This window comes from Varanus komodoensis, unplaced genomic scaffold (genome assembly GCF_004798865.1).
Source record: "Varanus komodoensis strain SLA01 unplaced genomic scaffold, ASM479886v1 scaffold10, whole genome shotgun sequence".
NCBI classification, from domain to species: domain Eukaryota; kingdom Metazoa; phylum Chordata; class Lepidosauria; order Squamata; family Varanidae; genus Varanus; species Varanus komodoensis.
The window spans coordinates 14723090-14745137 of record NW_025335269.1 but is presented as its reverse complement, the minus strand read 5'-3'; the positions used below and the strand labels follow the sequence as shown (position 1 = coordinate 14745137).

General features: G+C 41.6%; 1 protein-coding gene across 3 annotated transcripts in view; it reads right to left on the bottom strand.

The window, feature by feature from the left end:
• AOAH (acyloxyacyl hydrolase) overlaps nt 1-22048 on the bottom strand; it is a 99031-nt gene that overhangs the window by 39218 nt on the left and 37765 nt on the right. For all 3 annotated transcript variants that reach the window (XM_044454496.1, XM_044454517.1, XM_044454506.1), the window contains 2 exons: nt 11426-11482; nt 6050-6120 (listed from right to left, as the gene is read on the bottom strand). In XM_044454496.1, the coding sequence (XP_044310431.1) occupies nt 6050-6120; nt 11426-11482 (128 nt within the window). The remainder of the gene's footprint in view (nt 1-6049; nt 6121-11425; nt 11483-22048) is intronic.

Here is a 22048-nt window from a genome sequence, read left to right as displayed (position 1 = left end):
TTTGTGTAAAAAATGCTATAAAGAGTTAAGTTCAGCTTAACATTCCTGCATTATTTCTAAGTCTATGCTTAAGGGCTGGCCCCTCTATTGTGAACTATTTGTTCTAAAATGGAAAGAGCTCATTTCTTTGAGCGACAAGTTACCAGGTCACAACAGTCATGGTGGATGCCAAGACGTCTTTTACATGGACCTGGAAAGAGGATGGATAAGTATCTCCTCCACAGATCCTGTATTTGAAGGGCTGTCATTGCCAGATTTGAAGCAACCTTTTTAGGAAGGGCAGCCCAATTTAAAGATAAACAACATAAGAATGGTTGCTCACTGACCATAAGCACCTGAGCAGAGTAAAACAGAATAAAACAGCCAAGCATGCAGGTCATCTGGTCACAGTCTTCCCATTATGGTGAGAAACACTGCATTTCTATTTGAATAATAATGATCAGTTCCAAATTTGCAACATGAAAATCAGTATATACATATTTTATGCTCATCTGTATTGTCCTTTGCCCAGTCTTTTGGTCATTCCCAGATTGCCCTCCTGCCCCAGTCTGGCCTGGTTTGTTTGGGGATCAGCCTTTATCTACGTGTTTGCTTTTCAGGGCCAAACCAGGCAGGACCTATAAAAATTCTTAAGAAAAATAAGATTTAAAACTAAAAAAGTCTTTGCACTACCTCATAATTCTGCTGCACCCGCCACCCCTGACATTGACTGAGAAATGCGCTGGCCCCAGGGAGCAGAAGAAAGGGGAGCGGTTGCCACACCTACATCAGTGGAATGGAGATGAGGCGGCCTCTGTGCTTTCGTAGCCAGCCAGCACACAGGATGGCCACCAAAGGGCATTGCTTGTTTGGCACCTGTTTGATATAGGTTTGGGCTTTAGATTTTCTACTGGGCTTATTGTAGGCCTATTGTTGATTTTTTAGTGTTGCTTTTATATTGCTCTACTATTTAATTTTTATATTAGTGTATTGTTTTATTGTGTATCTTGTAACTGAATATGTGCACTGCCCAGAGAGCCAATTGGGTTATAGGGTGGTATAAAAATGCAATAATAATAATTTCAAATAATGATCACCTGAAACAACAACAACAAATCATGGCTCAGCAAAATGGCTGACTGAGAAGAAATCATGGCTCAAAAAACCATGGCTCACAAAGAATCTGTTGCTTTGCTGCCATCTTGGCCTACTGCCTGAAACACCTCTTCCCTACACTTGTCCCTGATTCTTTCCCACATTTGTTTCAGCCTTACCCTACTTTTGGATCCTACTATGCTTTGCTAAGCTTGTCGTTACGTGGATGATTGGGGTTTTTTTTAAGCCTCTGTGTGTGTGTGTGTGTGTGTGTGTGTGTGTGTGAGAGAGAGAGAGAGAGAGAGAGAGAGAGAGAGAGAGAGAGAGAGAGAGCGCGCGCGCGCGCGCGAGAGCGAGCGCACAGCAGAGCAGAGCAGAGCAGAGCACCGCACAGTTTGGAACTGTGGAACTCTGTTCCCACCAAATTACCAACTGAAAACAATTCCCCTTCTGCCATGTATTTCCTTAACATCTTGACTGTCCTATAGCTTCTCTTTAGCTCTCTGGGCAGTATACAATGTAATGGGAGGAAAGCTCTCATTCTCACGACTGCCAATAGCTGGTGCTCTCGCACCCTGCAGAATATCATCTATGGTGGCTATGAGGAAAGCAGCTTCTGAGCAAGGGTCTTGGGATGGAAAATATAGGTCATAGGTATGAATGTGTGGTTCAAATAAAAACATAATATTATGATCAAAATGACACACCAAAAGGTGGGAAATAGCTATCTATTTCTCCTGAAATCCATTTAATTGTACTGGAGTACCTAAGGCTGGTATTCTGTGCTCACTTACTTGGGAGGAAGATCCAATGAACTCAGGGGAACATACTTTGTGTTCTACCCAGTCTGTAGGCCTTTATCAAAAGTTGTTGTTACAATGCCATTATCTCTGACTGTCAAAATTTAGGCTACATTAAATGATTCCCTAGATTTTGAATCTATCCTAATTTTGAGTGGTTGAAAAAAAACGCATGGTTTTTATAAAGGCATCTCCATTTTGACTTAAAGTACCCTTTTAATCAATGGTTGAACTATTTCCTTCCATTATAAACCTGATCCATCCTTTCATTATCACAAATGCCTGTTCTTCTATTTTATACTTGGTTGATTTTCACTTTTGGGCCCAGGAATCTAGTATTACCAATGACATGATGTAAATCTGTAACTGATGGCATGATCCTTACCTAAAATGGGATTTCAATTTGGGTTTTCTTTTGTCCATTAACTTTCCTCCTCATGCTGCTAATATCAAGAATGGGAGGGGGGAATCTACATTAGAGCTTGTTTCATTTGTGACAGAACAGTCACGGTATTTATGCAAAAAGCATCTATCACAGTTGGAGCACATGCTCATGATTATAGTGTATTTGAAAATGTGAGCTTGTGCCACACACAAATGCAATTACAGGAGAAGTCAGAAGAGTTGGAAGGGGGAGGTAAGCAGAGAAATGGCCCTCTAAGGTTCATTTGTTTTTGTGTTTGTTTGGTTTTTTTTTTCAAGCTCAATTAACTAAATGAAGCTATGAGCAAACAAGAGATCAAAATATTTTAAAAAGAAAAAAGTGACATCTCCTCCCACCTCCTCACAAAAAAATATGGAAAAGGAAAAGGGGTAGTGCTGCTTTGTCCTGTCCTTCCAACCTGCAGAGCATAAAATGAGTGAGATGAGCATGCCCCCTTCCCCTCCAACCAAAAGCAAGCAAGCGCAGTCCCCTCCCAGGTGGATTTTCTTACAAGTTCCATTGCAGTCAGTATTGTGAGTAAGGGCACTGCAGAAAATCTGATTTACATCTCAATAGACATGCAGTCCAGCTAGTTGTTTCTTGAGTGAGAGGACAAAGGAGCTTGAAAAGACACTGCAACTTTTACTTTTTCAAAGGAAGGGGAGAGGAGAAGGTATTTGCAGGTCAGAGAGAAAGAGAAGTCCTCTAGGTGCAGCAAGGGAGACAGGAAAGCAAGTGAAGGACTTCTGGCATGGACTCCTTTTCCTACCCACACCACAGCCCACTAGCTCACTGAAACAACTCCTCCTTGCACCAGGACAGTACCACAAGTTTAGCACACACTGATGCATATAAACTGTAATATTAAAAAAGCCACGTTAGGGCAAGTCTGAAGAAATTCAGGACACATTGACAGAAATAGTGTAACGAAGATGGGTTGGAGTGAGAGCCATGTGCCACATCAGTAAGTCAGGCATTACGATGCTGATAAAAATGCCTAGTGGAGGCTGTCCCCAAGACTCATAAACATCACAAGGAGCCATAAAAGAATGCATTATTAGGATTTTTAAAGTCTGTGATGCCAGGTTCTCAGAGGAATTATAATCAATATTTTCTATCAATCCAGTGTTCCTTTTCCTTCATATAAGGTACCCATTAATTTTCTTTATGTTGCAGGGTAATTGTTGCAGCCATCCTTGATGAATAGATCTAAACTGTTTTGTCATAGCTGGCATTAACATGTTTGATATATTTAGAGACACTAAGGACAGCAAGAAATATGACATTACACTAATGCAGGTACATTAGAGCAACAATTTCAAGAAGCGTCAGCCCATAAATCTATAACCTGAGTGTAAGGGCTGTCAAAGCATTTCTAGCTCATATAGGAGATGGTGGAACTGGGTCACAAAGCCAACAGTGGCTACATGATTTAAAATCACATTACTATCAGGATGTGGAGAACAAATGGCATTTCCATTTGTGTTTGCTCTAAGGGCGCTCACAGTGACTTCCTCTGGTACTAATGCAATGAAGCAGAAGAGATTCCCATTCCTAGATAATGGAAGAGGGCAGAGTTTCCTTGCTACAGGCAGAAAGCTATGCTGTTGAAGGAGTGCCCTTAAAATGTTGGAAGATATATGCCAGGATGCCAGAACATACGAATACCCAATATTCATGAAAACAAATGAGCACAGGAACAACCAGGAGAGAATTCACATGTATACAAAATGCCACAAGCATGAAGGCAAGGCCTGTGTTTATGACAGTACCTATCCAATAATGGGCAAGTTATCTCCATCCAATCACCACCCCTATTACTAGACACTGAGGATACAAGCAGGATGCTTCTATATGAGAGCCAGTGTAGTGTAGTGGTTAAGAGCATGGGACTGGGACTGGGACTCAGGCGATCCGGGTTCAAGTCCCCACTCGGCCATGGAGCCAGCTGGGTGACTTTGGGCCAGTCACACACTCTCAGCCCAACCTACCTCACAGGGTTGTTGCTGTGGGGATAAGATGGAGGAGGAGAATGATGTAAGCTGCCTTTTGTAGGAAAAAGGCAGGAAACAAATCAAAAAATGAATGAAATGAATGAATATGGAAGGGCCCTGATGTTAGAAGACAATGTGTAGTGTTTTTCCCTTAACTGATTTTCCACTGTAAGAAAATAGATGGGTGAAATGGTGGGAAAACCTGGGAAAGTTACAAGTAGCAGACAACATCTGGACATCCCACCCCACCAATAGACAAGGCAGGATGATAAAAGCCTCACCCAGAAGCCCTCAGACAGGCTAATTGACTCGGAAAGAAACCCACTTAATCCATAATCAGAAAACAAGTGGAACAGCTTCTTGATAATCAGGGTGAGGATCAGTCTATTTATTGCACTGATTTTTTAAGCATTTGCTTAAATCTCTCTGATTAAAACGTAAGACTATTTTTTATTATGCCCATACATCCTAAACAGGAACTAATGGTGCAGCCCTGCACATGCCTATTCTGCAGGAGTGCTCACAAGGAAGCGGGCACAGGAATGTAGCCTGACCTGCATAGAGGGACAGCTCACTGCTCATGGGTTTCAGAAAAGGCACTGAACCAAGCCACTACTTAAGAAACTTGGGATAAAGACCAAGACACAGAACAGATCCTGCAAAGGTAATAGTAACACTTCCTGTTTGAAGACCTCTCACAAATGTATGCCACTTCAGCAGATGGCTGTGGCAGGGGAAATCCTGAGAAAGTTATTTGCGCATACACAATACCACATATATGATGCATCTTCAGCGCTGTTCAAGCTTCTGTTTGCATGTGTGAGGGTTATAAGTTTGCACTGTATCAGGTTTGTGCAGTACAAACTCACCCTACCCCTTACATCTATGGGTGCACTGGCCTCGCTCCTTGGTTCAGACCTTGCCGTGTTGAACTGGCAAGGTCTAAATAGGAGCACTACTCTCATCTGCTTGAATGTGAGCGTAAGTCCTTACCTGGTTGGGAACTTTGATAAAACAGGGTTCTGCTTCTGTTCAATCAAACACAAGCACAGCTCCATTCAGTCCTTGTTGATGAACCAGGTTGTGCTTTGATTTGATGGGTAAATATGATTCTTCTTCATCTACACTTGGACAGGAGCAGCACCAAACACCAAAGAAACCAAGGCACAGGAGCAGTAACTTCGGTGGTCAGTAAAAAGTTCTGCTGGCCGCAGAAGATGCTGCACCTGCAGTTGGTGCTGCAGTGGGGCTTGGACTGGCCAGGGACACCCTAAGAAGTTTGCCCTCTGATGCAGAGTAACAAATGCCACCTCCTTCCCCAAATCAAGGAATAAAATACTGAAGATGGGTCATGTTATTTGTCATCTCAGACAGAAAATACCGCAAACACGTTGACCCACTCCCCAGCAGCAAAAGTTCAGAAATAATTAATCAAATAAGCAATTATTTGTAATCATTCATTTCCTTCATAATCAGCTTCTTGAGGTGGCTGCTTCATTCTATCCAGCTATGTAGAAGCCCTAGAAGATGTCCTAGAAGGGGGGAAAGAGATGAAATGTGGGGGAGATGAGGAAAAGGGAATAGGGTTCTTTGCCTTACTGCCTGCCTGGTGAAATTACTGGGCATTAAGCTTCTCTTAAAAAGAAAAGATCCAACATGCATAGTGTACATCCTACAGAATATATCACTTTCTACAGTAGAAGAAAACATAACGTAATTTAAAGATTTTAAATACACACACGAGCACAAACACAGACCTTTCAATTTTCTTACACAGGGTCTTCAGAAAAGGAAATGAACATATGCTTGGTAACCTTCGTACAGTTTCCTAAGAGGGGAAAAAAAGATTATTGTCTCAGTCAGATTATTTATCTCCTTCCCAACACAAACATTAAAAGCTGCCTTAATGATAGGTGTTACATCATAAAGACTGAATTTTCAGCATGACAAAAAGCATGCTCACAGACTGTGAAACACCATGACATTATTTCAACAAGATTTCTACAAAGGAGGGAAAATATTATTTTCCCAACTGAAGAAATGCACTCAGTATAAGTTTTCAAATAAAGTTTTCAATATAAAAAGAAGTGGTTTAATAAACAGTGTGGATTTCACCAAGCATGTGAAAAGAATTAATTATTACTGACTTGGATATAGAAATCAGGTACTATCCTCCCAGTATGATGTTGTTTGCTTGGTTTGTGTACGTCCAATAATTTGCCACATATCATTCGATCAGTTATCAGATTAACATATGCCACGTAAACTCAATTTTCTGAGCAGCTGATGCTTTGGGGGCCATTCTGAGAAGCTTCAGGCTAAAGCTGAATTATTTATTGTATCAGAAAATTAACAGTCCTTGCTACATTTCACCAAGGTGGAACATAGTTGTGAGAACAAGGAAGTACAGAAGCACAATGAAGACGATCACTTTGCATTAGGATTCCTTGTGCAAAATGAAACACGTACATTTGCCCTGACAATCTGTGATAGTGGGAACACCACAGCTGTATGACTGGGAGCTCCTGAGAACACACTGAGACAACCCGACTCAAAGGAAGCAAAGGAACCAGAACTGGCTTACATATTCTTTTTTCATGGGCACAACACTTCAAAAGGTATGCATGGTTGGACACTTTCTGAGGACCCATATCCTATCAGGGGCCCATAACCAGAAAGGACTCACTGACAACTCCCCTCCCGCACCCCACTTGTTCTTTCTTTTCACCATTTCAGTCTGCTTCTGCATAAGATTGTTGCTCTGACCAAAGACAGCAGAGAAGGCGGCGGCAGTAAGGAGGTGGGGGGAAGTGAGACCATTCCACTAGTCCTGCAGATATTCTTTTTATTCCTCTTCCCCCCCCCCCACACCCTTTTCCTTGCACCTCATGTCTTTTTAGATTCCAAGCTTGCATGGAAAGGCTATGTTCTTTTAATGATTATTGATAAGTCACTCCAGTGTCATGGAGTGTAGAACTTCTTGAGGCATATGTCATGACTAAAGAGTTTGTAACATTTTCAAAAGCAGGTATGTGTGATTTTGAAAAAAGTTGTACAACACAAATAAGATGGTACACCAACCTCCTTGCTCATATAATCCCTACCCAAAGGAATGGATTTTAAAAGCCAATTTGGGAATTTTTGGCAGCCTAGCATTTGAGTTGCTGGTTAAAACTTTAGCTTTTCAACTTGAGACTGAATCATGGCATTCTGCACCATGAACATCCTTTGAGGTATACACAGCTCAGCTAGGAAGGCAAGCCAATTTGGAAAGAAGCAGCTCTTAAATAAATAAAAAGCACAGCATTTCTTCCACTCACTGACATATTTATGTCTAAATTTATCTGTAAGTAGCATTAAAAACTATCCATTCCCTTTTTGGTTTATAATTTTTAAGTAGCTTTACTTTAGAATTGCATTAACATCAAACACTTCACAATTCTGACACTCCCCCGCCACCACGGCTTGCCTTCTCCCAGAAACATCTGCCCATTCACTGTGATCTTCATCTGAGCCTCCCACTCGTAGAGGTAAAGCAATCAGAAAGAGAGAGAGTCTTTTCAGCAGTGGTAGCTCTTCTGTGGTATGTCTTCCTGGGGGGTATTTGACAACCAAAAATAGCCCAACGCCAGCTTTTAATACCCTTTCAAAGTGGCTTTGACATTTTTACTGATTAAATTGAGGCTTTTTTTTCCTCTGGCTGATGTTTCATATTATTATTGTTTCAGACTGAGGATGCATTAGCAAGGATGCATTGTCTCTCTCTCTCTCTCCACACACACACACATCCTGAGAATTGCCAGTAGCCTTGAAGGCGTGAGGTAGAATTTTTAGACAATACTGTCAAGCAAAGTAACTGAACAAATAGCACTACAACAGAAAACTTCTAGCCCACCTGTGATTGTACAGTGGACCTCTTTGTGTTTGGCCAAGATGTGTTCAGCCAACCTTTAACGTTCTCCATAGAGGTCAACATAAAACTGAAACCTGCTTTCTCTGGTTCTCATCCAACCCTCTATCTACTATACTTTCCTGGCTCAACACACATAACCCTGTTAAAGGATGGAAGAGCACCATTTTCATCAGTCTGAAAGGCTTTGTATCTGCCATAAGTGCCACCTTAGACAACAGAGTTTCTCTTTTGAAAGTCCAGGTAAACAATGGCTGGGTTCACACAGCATGGCAATCCACATTCAAGGCTGAATATGGGTTAAGCATGGGTTGCTGTTGAACCATGGGCTGAATCAAGGGTTATTGCATTGTGTGAATCCAGCTGTAGTAACAAATAATGATTTGATCACCACGAACAACACAGAGTTCAGAGCTCAGCAACAGCCCAACAACAAAGGAATCCATGTTCCTTTCATGGGTTGTTCATAGGAAAACAGGGTTTGCCAGTGTGGCTTGGGTCACACAACCCATGTTTCAACAACCCATGGTTAAATGATAACCTATACTCTATCCATACTCATCCTTGAGTGTGGGTGGTGGAGTTGTACAAACCCAGGCAATTATTCTGCAGTATAGAGGTGACAGGAGTCTCAAAAGGCAAGGTATAGGGAAGCCAAATAACATCATCCCAGTGAACCTGCAGAAGAAATAACTTCAGTCCCCCAACACAATACTTAATCACACACCTTACTACACCTTATCCATTGATGCCATATGAACATATGATGCTGGGATATAATGAGCCAGAGCACTGGTCCATCAAGCTCAGTATTGTCTTCACTGACTGGCAGCAACTTCCTAGGGTCTCACAGGGCTCCTCCAGCCTTATTTGAGATGCCAGGGACTGAACTTGAGTGTTTGTATGCTGAGAAAGTGCTCTACCCTGCCCCATGGGCTTTCAGCATAGTGAGACTGTGTAACAGGCACCTTAAAGACTTCCTTCTTCCACATGTTCCTCCACACATGATCTAGTCATTATCTGACACTACTTCAGATCTCCTGCTGTCATGAAGCTAGGCAGGCAGGCACAGGGTCTAGGAGTAGGCTTCCCCAACATGGTGTCCGCCAGATGTTTTGGATTTTTATTCCCATGGCTTCCAAACAGTATGCTTAATGATTAGGAATGCTGGGAGTTGTAGTCCAAACCACCTGGCAGGTACTAGGTTGAGGAGGAGTTGATCTAGAGCAGGGGTCCGCTCTAGATCTTTTCCACCAGGGGGCCAGTTGAAAGGTGCCGGTGGTGAGCGCAAGCCGGAAAGGTGGTGCCGGCGGTGCGCGCAGGTCGGCATGTGCTGAGGCGGGGGCAGGATGTGTGACGAGGGGAGATGAGGCGCAGGCGTGGGCAGGCACACACTGCAAGGCGAGTGCATGAGACAGCGGCTTGCACGCTTGGAGATCATTTCCTCCGAGTGAGCAAACTGCCGCCTCCCAGCGTGTGGGACGAGGTGGGCGGTGGCGGGCGTGCGCCCGCGTGTGCACGTGGCAGGTCCAAATGGGTATGGCAGCCAGATCTGACCCCCGGGCCATAGTTTGAGGACCCATGACCTAGAGCCTTCTCAGAGGCTGCAAACCATGTGTGGAATACTGTGCCAAAAGAGGTTAAAATATAACAGCCCTTGAGTGTTTTTAGCCCTTATGCCAAACTGTTCCTTTAAAAATAAAATTTTGTTGTTGGTGGTTTATTGGATTTTTAATGATAGTTTAAAATATTGTTCATCTTTGTTTACTTGTCACTTTGCATTTGCTTTTAGAGAAATAGGCAGGATATGGACTTTTAAAATAAATTTAAATAGTTAAATATTCCTCTTATGATAGATGTTTATACTGACATTGTGGCTACTGAAGAATAATTAGCACTACCATGGAATAATAGTGCCATCTGTAAAGACATGAAGGTATGGATATGTAAGTTCCACTCAAGTACCAATGTCTCTCTTCCCCTCCAAGCAATCTGTTGCAATACAGCAGGTAATAATTAATTAACAGAACAGATAATGTGCATGTTCCTTCTTCTGCTTTGACATCTGAGTTGAAAATGCTTATTTACAGTGTAGCATTTATTGCCTTGGCATCACAAATCAGCATTAACCCAGAGGCTAATTAGAAACCTCAATTTGCACTTCTGTGCACAGCTTCACAGCAATAACTTGGGAGAAAAACAATATAATTCCTTTGCAAACAGCAAAAACATTTGCACTCATTTTCATTCCCAGAGAAAATTGGAAGCAACCTATATAGCTCAGCTGAAACATAAATATGAAAAAATGTCTAGCAGAAGGGAAAAGAATTGGCTTTCTTTCTTTGCTGTTGGATAAAAAAAGATCAGTACGCATGGACTTCCAAAAGCTTACTCCAATGCAACATTTTTTTTGTCTAACATTTCAGCTTTCAAGAACCTGGTGAATGCCTACATGTAGAAATGTAGTCAGGAATTTGGATACATAGGAAACATATACCAGTGGTCCACCTAACCCAGTATAATTGATCAGTCTTCTCCAACACCCAGAGAACCATTTTGGCTATATCTAATAGAAATTTAAATTTAATAAATTTAAATAGAAATCAAATAAATAAATAATGAACATAGTGTTCGCCAGATGTTTTGGTCCTCGACTGCCATCAGCACCGGACAACACAGCTGCTAGTCAAGCATCCTGGCTGACACATAACATAAATTCAGAATTGCATGAACACTCACTGAAAATAAATTGATCAGGTTCTTCAGTCAGTCTAAAAACTAGGCTACAGTGAGGAGCTGCTATTGATCTTCTTCCAAGGGGCAGGAGGTTTAGGGGTTTTAGGTGTAATGCTATCCTGGAAAGCAACTTCTCACAGCTAAAGTAAGGCAGATAAGAAAAAAAGCAGCCATTGCTTGCTAATGATAACAACCTGTGACTGACCATCACTAACTGAGTATTTTTCAGCAGAATTCCTGCTTCCTACTCAGTCCTCTGACACATATTTTTGCCTTTGACCCCTCTCCCCCCGCCACCTCTATCTCTTTGGCACTGTTGGTACTGATTTTCTTCTTAATTGCTGTCTTTTTCTTTATAAAGCAGAAAAATTCATTTTGCTTAATGTTCATTTGAGAACATTTTTGATTACCACTAATGATCTAAGCTTCAGAATTAACCATTCTAAGTGCAATCATGATGAACAATTCCACTGAGGCACTTCCTTACCAGGATCTTAGTTCCAGCCAGTCTTTCTGATTTCTTTATAGCCATATTTAAGCCCACCTAGAACAGGACAAATAAAAGACATTGCATAATTTTGTATATTGTTTCTAGCTTTCTGGGTATTGCTGTGGCATGAAATAAAGAACGCACCTCCTCAATGCATCATCAATTATCTTCATTATCAATTATATGATTACCTTCAATGACATTCCATTTGTAAGTGCAATTTATTCACATTTCCCCAAATTTTGCAAAGAAAGCCTCCCATCAAAAAATGTAGACAAGAATCAGATATTAGTGAAAATAATTCAAAAAGTCATTATGTTAGGAAAACTAGCTTGCAGAATTACTTGTACCTGTTTGGAAAAAATGTACAAAAATAATTCATTAGGACTAAAGCACACAAAAATGCGTATGGATTTTCATGCCAGCTTAAGAAACAAAAAAACTCATCAAGGTTCCAAATGACCTGCCTGAATTTTAGATTAGAGAACTTGACGGCAAAGCAAACTTGATATCAGAAAAAAATGAGAAACTGGAATTAACTGAACCTTCCATTGCTATTCAAAACTGAAACCATTTTTAAGAGTTGGATGTGCTTCTTTTCTGAATAACAGTCAAGACCCAAAAGATAAGGCAAGTGTAACAGGATTTTCTTTTACTCTTTCTCTTTGAACAGCAGACCTCTATGCTGTATCATTACTGTATCATTACACCACCCATTCCAAGAGCAATTTGACATGCGGCATGAGAGAACACCACTGCTTGAGAAATACAATGTGCAAAATGAGTTGCATGATTCTTATTTATTTATTTAGGAGACTTCTATGCCGCCCCATTCGCCGAAGCCTCGGGGCGGCTCACGACCATAAATAAACTTCAAAATAGAATAATATAAATTAACAATATAAATTAAGTTGCCCTGGCCAAAGAATAAAATGAATAAATAATATTAACAATTAAAATAACATTTGAATAGAAAGGTCTTCGTCTGGCGCCGAAAAACAAATGATGGCGCCAGGTGGACCTCTCTGGGGAGCACATTCCATAGATTGGGCGCCACCGCAGAGAAAGCCCTCCTCCGAGTACTCACCCTCCTAATTTCCTTCATGGAGGGTTCCCAGAGAAGGGCCTCTCCCGCAGATCTCAAGGGGCAGGCGGGCATATATGGACGCAAGCGCTCCTTCAGGTAACCAGGACCCAAGCCGTCTTTGATTCTTTGGATGTTGGCCAGGAAGTGAGGGGTGTAGTCAACTTAGGCCAGTCTTCCCCAACCTGCTGGCCTTCAGAGGCATTTGGGCCACAACTCCCAGAATTTCCATCCAGGGCCATTGACTAGGAATTCTGGGTATTACCATCCAAATATGTCTGGAAGACCCAAGGTTGGGGAAGGCTGGCTTAGCCTCCTTAACTAATGTCTGAACTGTTTATTGTGTTTTTATTTATCATTTAAAAACATTAAACTAAAATAACTAATAGGAGACAGCAGATTAAAAAGAAACTCTAAAGAGCAGGAAATCCAGAAAAACATGTCTAAATCCAGTGTGGTGTAGTGATTGAAGTGTAGGTGTAGTGGTTTAATTGAGACTCAAGAAATCTAGAGTCTAGTTCCCACTTGGCCAAAGTCACTGGATGGGTTTGGGCCAATCAGTGACTGTCAGCCTAACCTACATCACAGGGTTGTTGTGAGAACAAAATGGAGGGCACGAGGACCATGCAAACCACTCTAAGTTCCTTGCAAGAGGAAAAAGGGTGGGACATAAATGTAAAGGAATTAATCAACCCTCCAACAGAGCAATGGGCTACTAGAACAAGAGTTTCCCATCTACATTCAGAAACATTGTTGAATCAAAACAGTTCTGGGCAGAGAATTGCATTAGTTAGTCAGCAACAGAGAAGATCATACTATGAATTTTGGCCAACTGAATTTCAGATGTAAGAAACTTGGTGTGATGGCTCGCATGACTAGAATTCAGCAATTTAATTTGTGTGTGTGTGTGTGTGTGTGCATGCACACACACAGAAATACAGAAAGAATAACTTAGTAGCCCCATCAAGAATATCTGGATTAAAATACATGGAGCAAAGAATAAAATGAGCATGTTGGTTGGAATCTACTACATATCACTGAGCCAGGAAGGAGATGAGAATAAAACTTTCGGAAATCATATTGCCAATGTTTCCAAGAGGCATGCTATACTACTACTGGGGGACTTTAAATTTCCCATCATCTGTTGGAAGATAAAGTCTTCCTCTTCTAGTAAGTAGAGGAATGGACAAAATTTTTTGTTATCCTTGATTTTAGGAAAGCCAATGTTAATAAACTCAGAACAGTGATACATATGGGCCCATGGCAAGTGAATCTAATGAGAAAAGAAGTCCAAGTTGAGCAGGGATTTTTAAAAAAGGAAATTCTAACGGTGTAATTGCAAACAATTCCAACAAGAAAAGAAAAGGTAGAAGACAGCAGAAGACGACAATGTGGCTTCACAAAAAGCTTGGAAATGACATGAAATCAAAAAGGACACATGTACGTAGGAAATGGAAAGAAGGCCAGGCTACAAAGGAAGAGTCCAGGCAGGTAGCATGGAATTGCATGGATAGGGTTAGGAAGGTTAAAGCTGAGAATGAGCTGAGGTTAGAGAAGATGCTAAAAACCACAACAAAAGCCTTCTTCAAATACATGCATAGTTAAAGACAGAGGGAAGAAACAAGGATGACCAAATGATAACAGATGACAGAAAAGGCAGAAGTTCTTAATTCCTACATTGGTTTGGTCCCAAAAGAGCTCTATGTCCTCCCTGTCAAAGGAGAGGAACATGCCAAAGGGACAGGATAGCAGCTTAAGATTGATAGGCAAGTGGTCAAGGAACACCTCAGTACTCTGAACGAGCTAAAATCTTCAGGGTCTGAACTATTTCCTAGAATAATAATGGAACTGACAGAGGAACTCTCAGAATCACTGTCTATTATCTTTGAGAAGTCAAGCAGAATGAATGAAGTACCAGATGACTGGTGGAAGGTTAATGTTCTTCCTATCTTGAAAAAGGGAGAGGAGGAAGAATCTGGGAACTATAGACCAGTCAGTCAGTCTAACATCAATCCTTGGGGAATAAGCAGATTATAAAGCGGTCAATCTGCAAAACCCTTGGAAAGAATGCAGTGATTACTAGAAGCCAACATGAATTTGTCAAGAAGGAATCCTGTCATAGTAATCTGATTTCATTTTTCATCAGGTATCCTCCCCAGTAGGCTGTGGGAATGCTGTGAACATTATATATTGTGCCTTTAGCAAAGCTTTTGACAAAGTTCCCCATGATATCCTGATTAGCTACATCAATCCACACTTGGATACAGAATCAGACTCAAACAGCGCATATCAATGGCATCTTCTCAAACTGGGGAGAAATAAGAAGTGGGGTACCACAAGGTTATGTGCTGGACTCATTGCTCTTCAACATTTTCCTTAATGATTTGGATGAGGTGATGCAGGGAATGCTTATCAGATTTGTAGAGGACACAGAAATGAGTAGAATAGCTAACATCCTGATATTGATAGGTTGGTGTACTGGTCTAGGAAAAAAACTGAATGAAATTTAATAGGGACAGATGATATAAGAAGCCAAATTCATAATTACAAGATGGAGGAATCTGGAGTCTGATATCCTATCTTGGAGCACATTTCCATGCCTGGAGCTTGAGCTCTTGTTGAGTAGCCATTGAAAACTATGGAAATAAACTGGAAGTCAGTGAAACTGCTATAGAGCCACATGTCCCAAATAAGCAACCACCTAAAGTTTCTGTACGGTCTTCAAAGGCCATCCAAGTCCAAATCCCCATGCCCCTGGAATTCACTTTAGGCAAAAAACTATTCCTAAGCCAAACTACGTGTAATACCTGAATGTGGAGAAGGAAATATGTGTGTGTTTTCTTGCGCTTCTAGTTTTGGCTGATCGTGATGATGATGATACATTTATATCCCACCTTTTTTCTTCTTGCAAGAAACTCAAGAGATGAAGGTAGGGTGAAAATGGGTCTATCAGGGATGGAACCTGCCAAGCCTGGACCAAGGGCAAACAAACTGCTCTTGTCCTGGCTTTGCCTTTTCAAATATTAATACCAATTACTAGAACACAGTTTTACTGATCAGACCAGTAAAACAATGGTTGGTAGATGATCCTATTTTTCTATGGCTTTTGTAATAATTTAATGGAAGTGCATGGGATAGCTGCTTCCCTGTGGATACAGTCTCTCTTCCAAATGTCCCACTGTTTGATACTAAACTAGGAGGTGAAACCAGCAGTTCCTCCCTGCACCGCACCCCCTGCATGGAAGCAATATCCTCAGTGGAAAAGACAATATCTGTCCCAGCCACTAATGATCAGGACTGCACTCACTGGATCTGCCCCAGTATAGGATATTATTTATTTATTTTATTTGTTGCAGGCAATTATATCCCGTCCTATCGCCAAGCACTCAGGATGGCTTACAGAATATTAAAGCACAAGTTACGTGGCAAGCCAATTGGATTCCACTGGGACCAACAGCAGGCCTCCAGGTTCATGCCGGCAGCTCTACTGTCCTGAACTGTGCCCAGGGAGATCCTGGAATCTCATTTTGAAGCAAATGTTACTTATTTATATTCAGTCAGTTTTCTCCGGCAACTTATTGCTCTTCAGTCACTGGTACCTGAAAATGCTTTTTGCATTACTCTTTTTAAATGCTCACAAACAGTTTGGACCCAGAGGCTGTTTTCAACACAAGGCATGTCTTTTTCTGTTCTATGGCTGAGCCGTGGTGGTACTTTCTTGGGGCAGCTGCAGGGATATGCATATCAGAGAGCTGTGATAAGAAAAGGAAATGACATGCTGTGTCAACAGGTTTACTTCTTCAAGAAATGATAGAAGTAAATGGCTCCTTGGTGCCAATACAGATTATTTCCTTGCTTTCCACTAATTCCTGCACTTTTACAATGGTTATTTAATATTTATTAGAATTGAGTTTCAACAACCTTTGTTCACTTGCCAAAGAAAATGTATCCTGTACATGTAACCATGCATTCATACATTTTCTGCTGGAAAATGTCATGTGTGTGGCATACTTTGGAACTGGGTTTCTATTTTTTCCCCTCTTATTTCTGTTTCCTTTCCACTCATTGCTAAAAGAAATGGGTGTTTTAAATGCCATGGCAGTTTAAATCTTCACTTAATAGTCAGATCCAGGTTCTGTCTTACATTGCGGAAGATGCTGCATGTTCCAGAAATACCCAGCATGACAGCCGCAGGTCACAGAAATGACCTTAGGCTATGTTCTCCTATCCTGCAGAGATTAATGAATCTTTCCTCCAACGTGGCCTGGAGACACCAACCATTTATATATGTCCTATCTGGTAACCTTTTGGGTATGCTTGTCTTGAGGTTGATCTGTCGACCTTAGGGTGGTCTTGCTGCTGGGATCTGATTAAATACTACAAAGTCATGTCCAGCTAAATGGAACTCACGTTCAGTAAGCATACTTCTTAGTGCCGGGAATCTGACAACATGCTTGGATTTCAGTCTTGCCATTTTATAATATATAAAATAATATATATGAACCTTAGTCAGCAAAGCAAAGTTAGCCTCCCAGCTAACTAAGATGGCACTGGTAAAGTCTCCCCACTTACAGTAAAGAAATAAGGATGAGGAATAGCAGGTTTTTTCTTACTTATACTGGTACTCAGTATAACAGACACAGAAATATTATAAGGAGGTGATAGGGTATAGGTTGTTGAGAAAGGGTTTTGCAATGAGGCCCAGTAACAAAGAGCCAAGAATCAATCATTTGAGCAACTATATATAGCATCTTTTTTCAAGGATAACCTGCACATTCCAGACAGTCTAGTTAAATCCAATGTGGGTGTGATCGGATTAATGATAATTCTCCTAATTTGATAACTTCAGAAGGCCTCTGCAAGTTGCTGAGACAGCATCTCTTTGTTAGTGTGTTTCAGCCAATGATTGATCCAGGCTGCTGACAGGCCAGGCCTGGCCTGGCCTGGCAGAAGCCTTCCTGGGCTAATCTATTCTGACCTTGCCTTACTGGGCATGACATTGCTGTGCCAGATGTGATCTAGTCCTCCTGGGTGGTACTATCACAGCAATGCAGTCTCCCCTAGGACAGGACACATTAAAAAAAAAAAAAATCTCATGCAGCCCTATTAACAGGCAACTGGCTTCCACACATGTTTGGAGAGAGGGTTTGTGTTGCCCCAACAGACAAAAGAGGCTCCTAATAGGGAGAGAGGAACTCCTAATATTATTCTCCAGCACCATTAGTCCCTGACATGTTACCTTTACAACTAGCCCTTCCCATCACCTCTGTTCTGGACAAATTGCAGGAATGCACCCCCTCATCTCACTAACAAGTTGAGGTCAGGGGTGATGATATTCTAGAAATAGGAAATTATAGAGTGATCAATAGTGAAATGCTGTGCTTCAATGCAAATGAAAATCATTCTGATATTATCATAAACATGTTTATGCATTGTGCTAATGAAAATAACTGAAACAGCACCATCTGTTCTGTTACTATGGCCTGCTACAGTTTATATGTAGTACATAGTTGCTAGCTTTCAGTCCAGAGCACTTGAATGCTCAGTAGATAAGTTCAGTGCACTTTTATATTCTATCTGAATGGAAGTACTGAAACTCAGGGGGAAAGTCTGCTGTTCCAGGCTATGAAGCAGATTCAAGTCAAACAACCACAACAAGGCCAGCCACTTGCCACCTTGATTACAGCTCAGGTTCCTTAAATAGGATATCTATTACCAATATTATTTTGGTGGGGAATAAAGTACAACTCATTATTATAATTGATTTAGTCAAGACATCAAAGCAAATTAATTATCAAAGCTAGGGATGGGAGAATCGGTAAAGCTGATGTGTTTCAACTTTCTCTGAGTTTCTTCTCTCAAAGCTTAGTCCACCTTGTTCCCATGCCTGATGGTCTTTCTTTCCTTCTTTGACAGCCTGAAAATGCACATTTCCCTCAAATGTACACTTTGAAGTGTGCATTTTCTTGAAGTGATTTTTGAAATAATCATCACAAGCTCAGGATTGTGCAAGCTTTGCACTCCTCCCTCCAACAAACAACAACAACAACAAAACCCTGCAGAGGTGAACATTCAGGGTTGCAAACAGGGCAAAGTCTGGTTTAAAAACTAATCAAAACAAAGTTCTTGTACATGACAATCAAAGCAAGTTGGGTTGGGATGAAACTGATTATCTGGATTTCTTTCATCTGAGGTTCTGTTTTGGCACAACCGGCTTTGTTGCCCAACATGGTGACCTTTGTTTGGAGAGAGATGGGGGCAGGGGCATGAGACTGTTGAGTTTGCTTGATTTGTCAGTAGCTTTTGATACCTTCTGAGATGACTATCTAAGCTGGCAGTGTGTGTGGAAGTTACTGCATTGTAGGGCTTTGACTGTTGGTTGGATGGTTGATTCCAGAAGACAGCACTCAGGAGATATTGCTTGGCTCCTCCAGCATGGGCATCTGCAGTGTTTGGTTTGTTCCCTCATTCTATTTAATATTCACATGAACCTTTGAATGGGCCCATCAAGAGTTTTAGAGAATATTGTCATCAGCATAGAAATGACACACAGCTCTATTTCTTCTGTTTTCTTATTAGCTCAAACTCTCCTTTGTGTGCTGCCTGGTTGCAACAATGGACTAGATAAAGGCCAATAAACTGAATTTCAGTTCAGTAAGACTGAGATGCTGCAAGTAGGTGATTCTTCTGAGTGAATGAGTGGTATTCATCCTGTTCTGGATGAGGTGGCATTGCCTGTGAAGGAGCAGATTTGTAGCTTGCACTTTCTCTTGAATCATCTTTGGCACTGGAGGCTCAAGTCGCCACAGTGCCATGGGGTGTCTTCTACCACCTTTGGTTGGTGGTCCAGCTACACTCTTTTTTGAACAGGGATAACTTGGCTTCAAGTAGTTTATGCTTTGGTAACATCTAGTTTAGATTACTGCTGTGCATTCTATGTGGGGTTGCCTTTGAAGCTGGCTCAGAAAAGACAGTTCCTGCAAAAGGCAGTAACCACATTAATTACAGGAACAAGGTCTGAACATACAACACTGATTCCAGTCCCCTTACTTTTGCTACCTTTATGTTGCAAAGTCCAATTTCAGGTGCTGTTTTTACCTTTAATGCCTTGCATAGTTTAGGAATACAGCTCCAGACAGAATGCCTCTTTCCTATGAATGTAGCTGTACCCTATAATCAACATCTGGGGCTATCCTGCAAAGGATGGCAACAGGAGAAAGGGCTTTCTTGGGGGTTCCTCCTTCAATTCTCACTTGAGGCCTGCCTGGGGACAACACTGCCATCTTTTCAGCATCAGGTTAAGATTTCCCTTGGTTTCCAGGCATTTGATGGCATATGATAGACTTCTAATGAATTGTTTATAGTTGTCACAGTGAATAATTGTTGTATTAGTTTTACATGTTGTATGTTTTAATTCTACTGTAAGTTACCATTCCTGCCTTCCCACCAAAAATTTAACTCAAGGCAGCTTTTCTATGAAGTTTTGCACACATTTCCCAATATACTCATTCTTGCCTAATATATACATTTTGACAAGAAGTTCTTACAAGTATAATGGCTTGGGACAGGACACCTAAAGGAACGTCTTTTTCCCCTATATGTCTTCCCACCTCTTAAGATCTACAGCAGCGGCCCTGCTCCAGGAACTCTCCTTGAAGGAAATTGGGAGACAGACTACCCAGAGGAGGGCTTTCTCTGCGATGGCGCCCCAGCTATGGAAGGCACTCCCTAGAGACGTCAGCCTGGTGATGTCATTGTATGCTTTTTGGTGACAGGTCAAGAGCTTTTTATTCACCCGATATTTTAATGTTTAAAAGATATTAATTATTTTTATTTCAGTTGTGGGTTACTAGTTTTATGTCTTTGTTGAGTAAATTTATCTTTTATATTGTTGTTTTTATTGAACCTCCTTCATGGATCACTGCCTTGTTGTGGTGAAGGGGCTTGCATAGCTCAATGAAGCTATGAGCTATGCTGTGCAGGGCCACTCAAGATGGACAGGTCATAGCAGAGAGCTCTGACAAAATGTGATCCACTGGAGAAGGAAATAGCAACCCACTCCAGTATCTTTGCCATGAAAACCCATGTATAGTACCAAAAGGCAAAAAGATATGATGCCAGAAGATGAGCCCCTAAGGTCGGAAGGTGTCCAATATGCTACTGGGGAAGAGTGGAGAGCTAGTACTACTAGCGCCAGAAAGAACGAAGCGACTGGGTCAAAGCTGAAAGGACAATCAGTTGCAAATGTATCTGGTAGTGAAAGGAGAGTCTGATGCTGCAAAGATCTATACTCCATAGGAACCTGGAATGTAAGATCCATGAATCAAGGCAAGCTGGATGTGGTCAAACTAGAGATGACAAGACTGAACATCAACATCTTAAGAATCAGTGAACTAAAATGGACAGGAATGGGTGAATTTAATTCGGATGACCATCAGGTATACTACTGCGGGCAAGAATCCCTCAGAAGAAATGGAGTAGCCTTCATAGTCAATAAAGGAGTAGGAAAAGCAGTACTGGGATACTATCTCCAAAATGACAGAATGATCTCAGTTCAAATTCAAGGCAAACCATTCAACATCACAGTAGTCCAAGTCTATGCCCCAACCACTGGTGCTGAAGAGGCTGAAGTTGACCAGTTCTATGAAAGCCTACAACACCTTCTAGAATTAACACCAAAAAATGATGTCCTTATCATCATGGGGGATTGGAATGCTAAAGTAGGAAGCCAAAAGATAACCAGAATAACAGCCAAGTTTGGTCCTGGAGTACAAAATGAAGCAGGGCACAGGGTGGAAGAATTTTGTCAAGAGAATATGATGGTCATAGCAAACACTCTTTTCCAACAACCCAAGAGACGACTCTACACATGGACATCACCAGATGGTCAACAAAAAAAAATCAGATTGACTGTGTGCTCTGCAGCCAAAGATGGAGAAGTATTATACAGTCAGTAAAAACTAGACCTGATATAAATCATATTCCCGTAAATCATATTCCTGATGAATACACAGTAGAGGTGACAAATAGATTTTAAGAAATAGATGTGATAGACAGAGTGCCTGAAGAACTATCGATGGAGGTTTGCACCACTTGCCACCACTTGCCTATTGGACCCTTGCCCGTCTTGGTTATTAAATAATTCCAAGCACGGGATTGGGACCTGGATCTTGGAAGTGGTTAACGCTTCTCTGAGGGAAGGTCGGGTGCCTGCCCCTTTAAAGGAGGCGGTAGTCCAACCGGTCCTGAAGAAAGCGTCACTGGATCCAGAGATGGCCACTAACTATAGACCAGTGGCCAACATCCCATTTCTGGGCAAGGTGTTGGAGCAAGTGGTGGCGGGACAACTCCAAGCACTCTTGGATGAAACTGATTATCTGGACCCATTCCAGACTGGCTTCAGACCCGGGTACGGTACTGAATCTGCCTTGGTCACCCTGTACGATGACCTGTGCAGGGAGAAGGACAGGGGGAGTGCGTCCCTGTTGGTTCTTCTGGACCTCACAGCGGCTTTCGATACCATCGACCGTGGTATC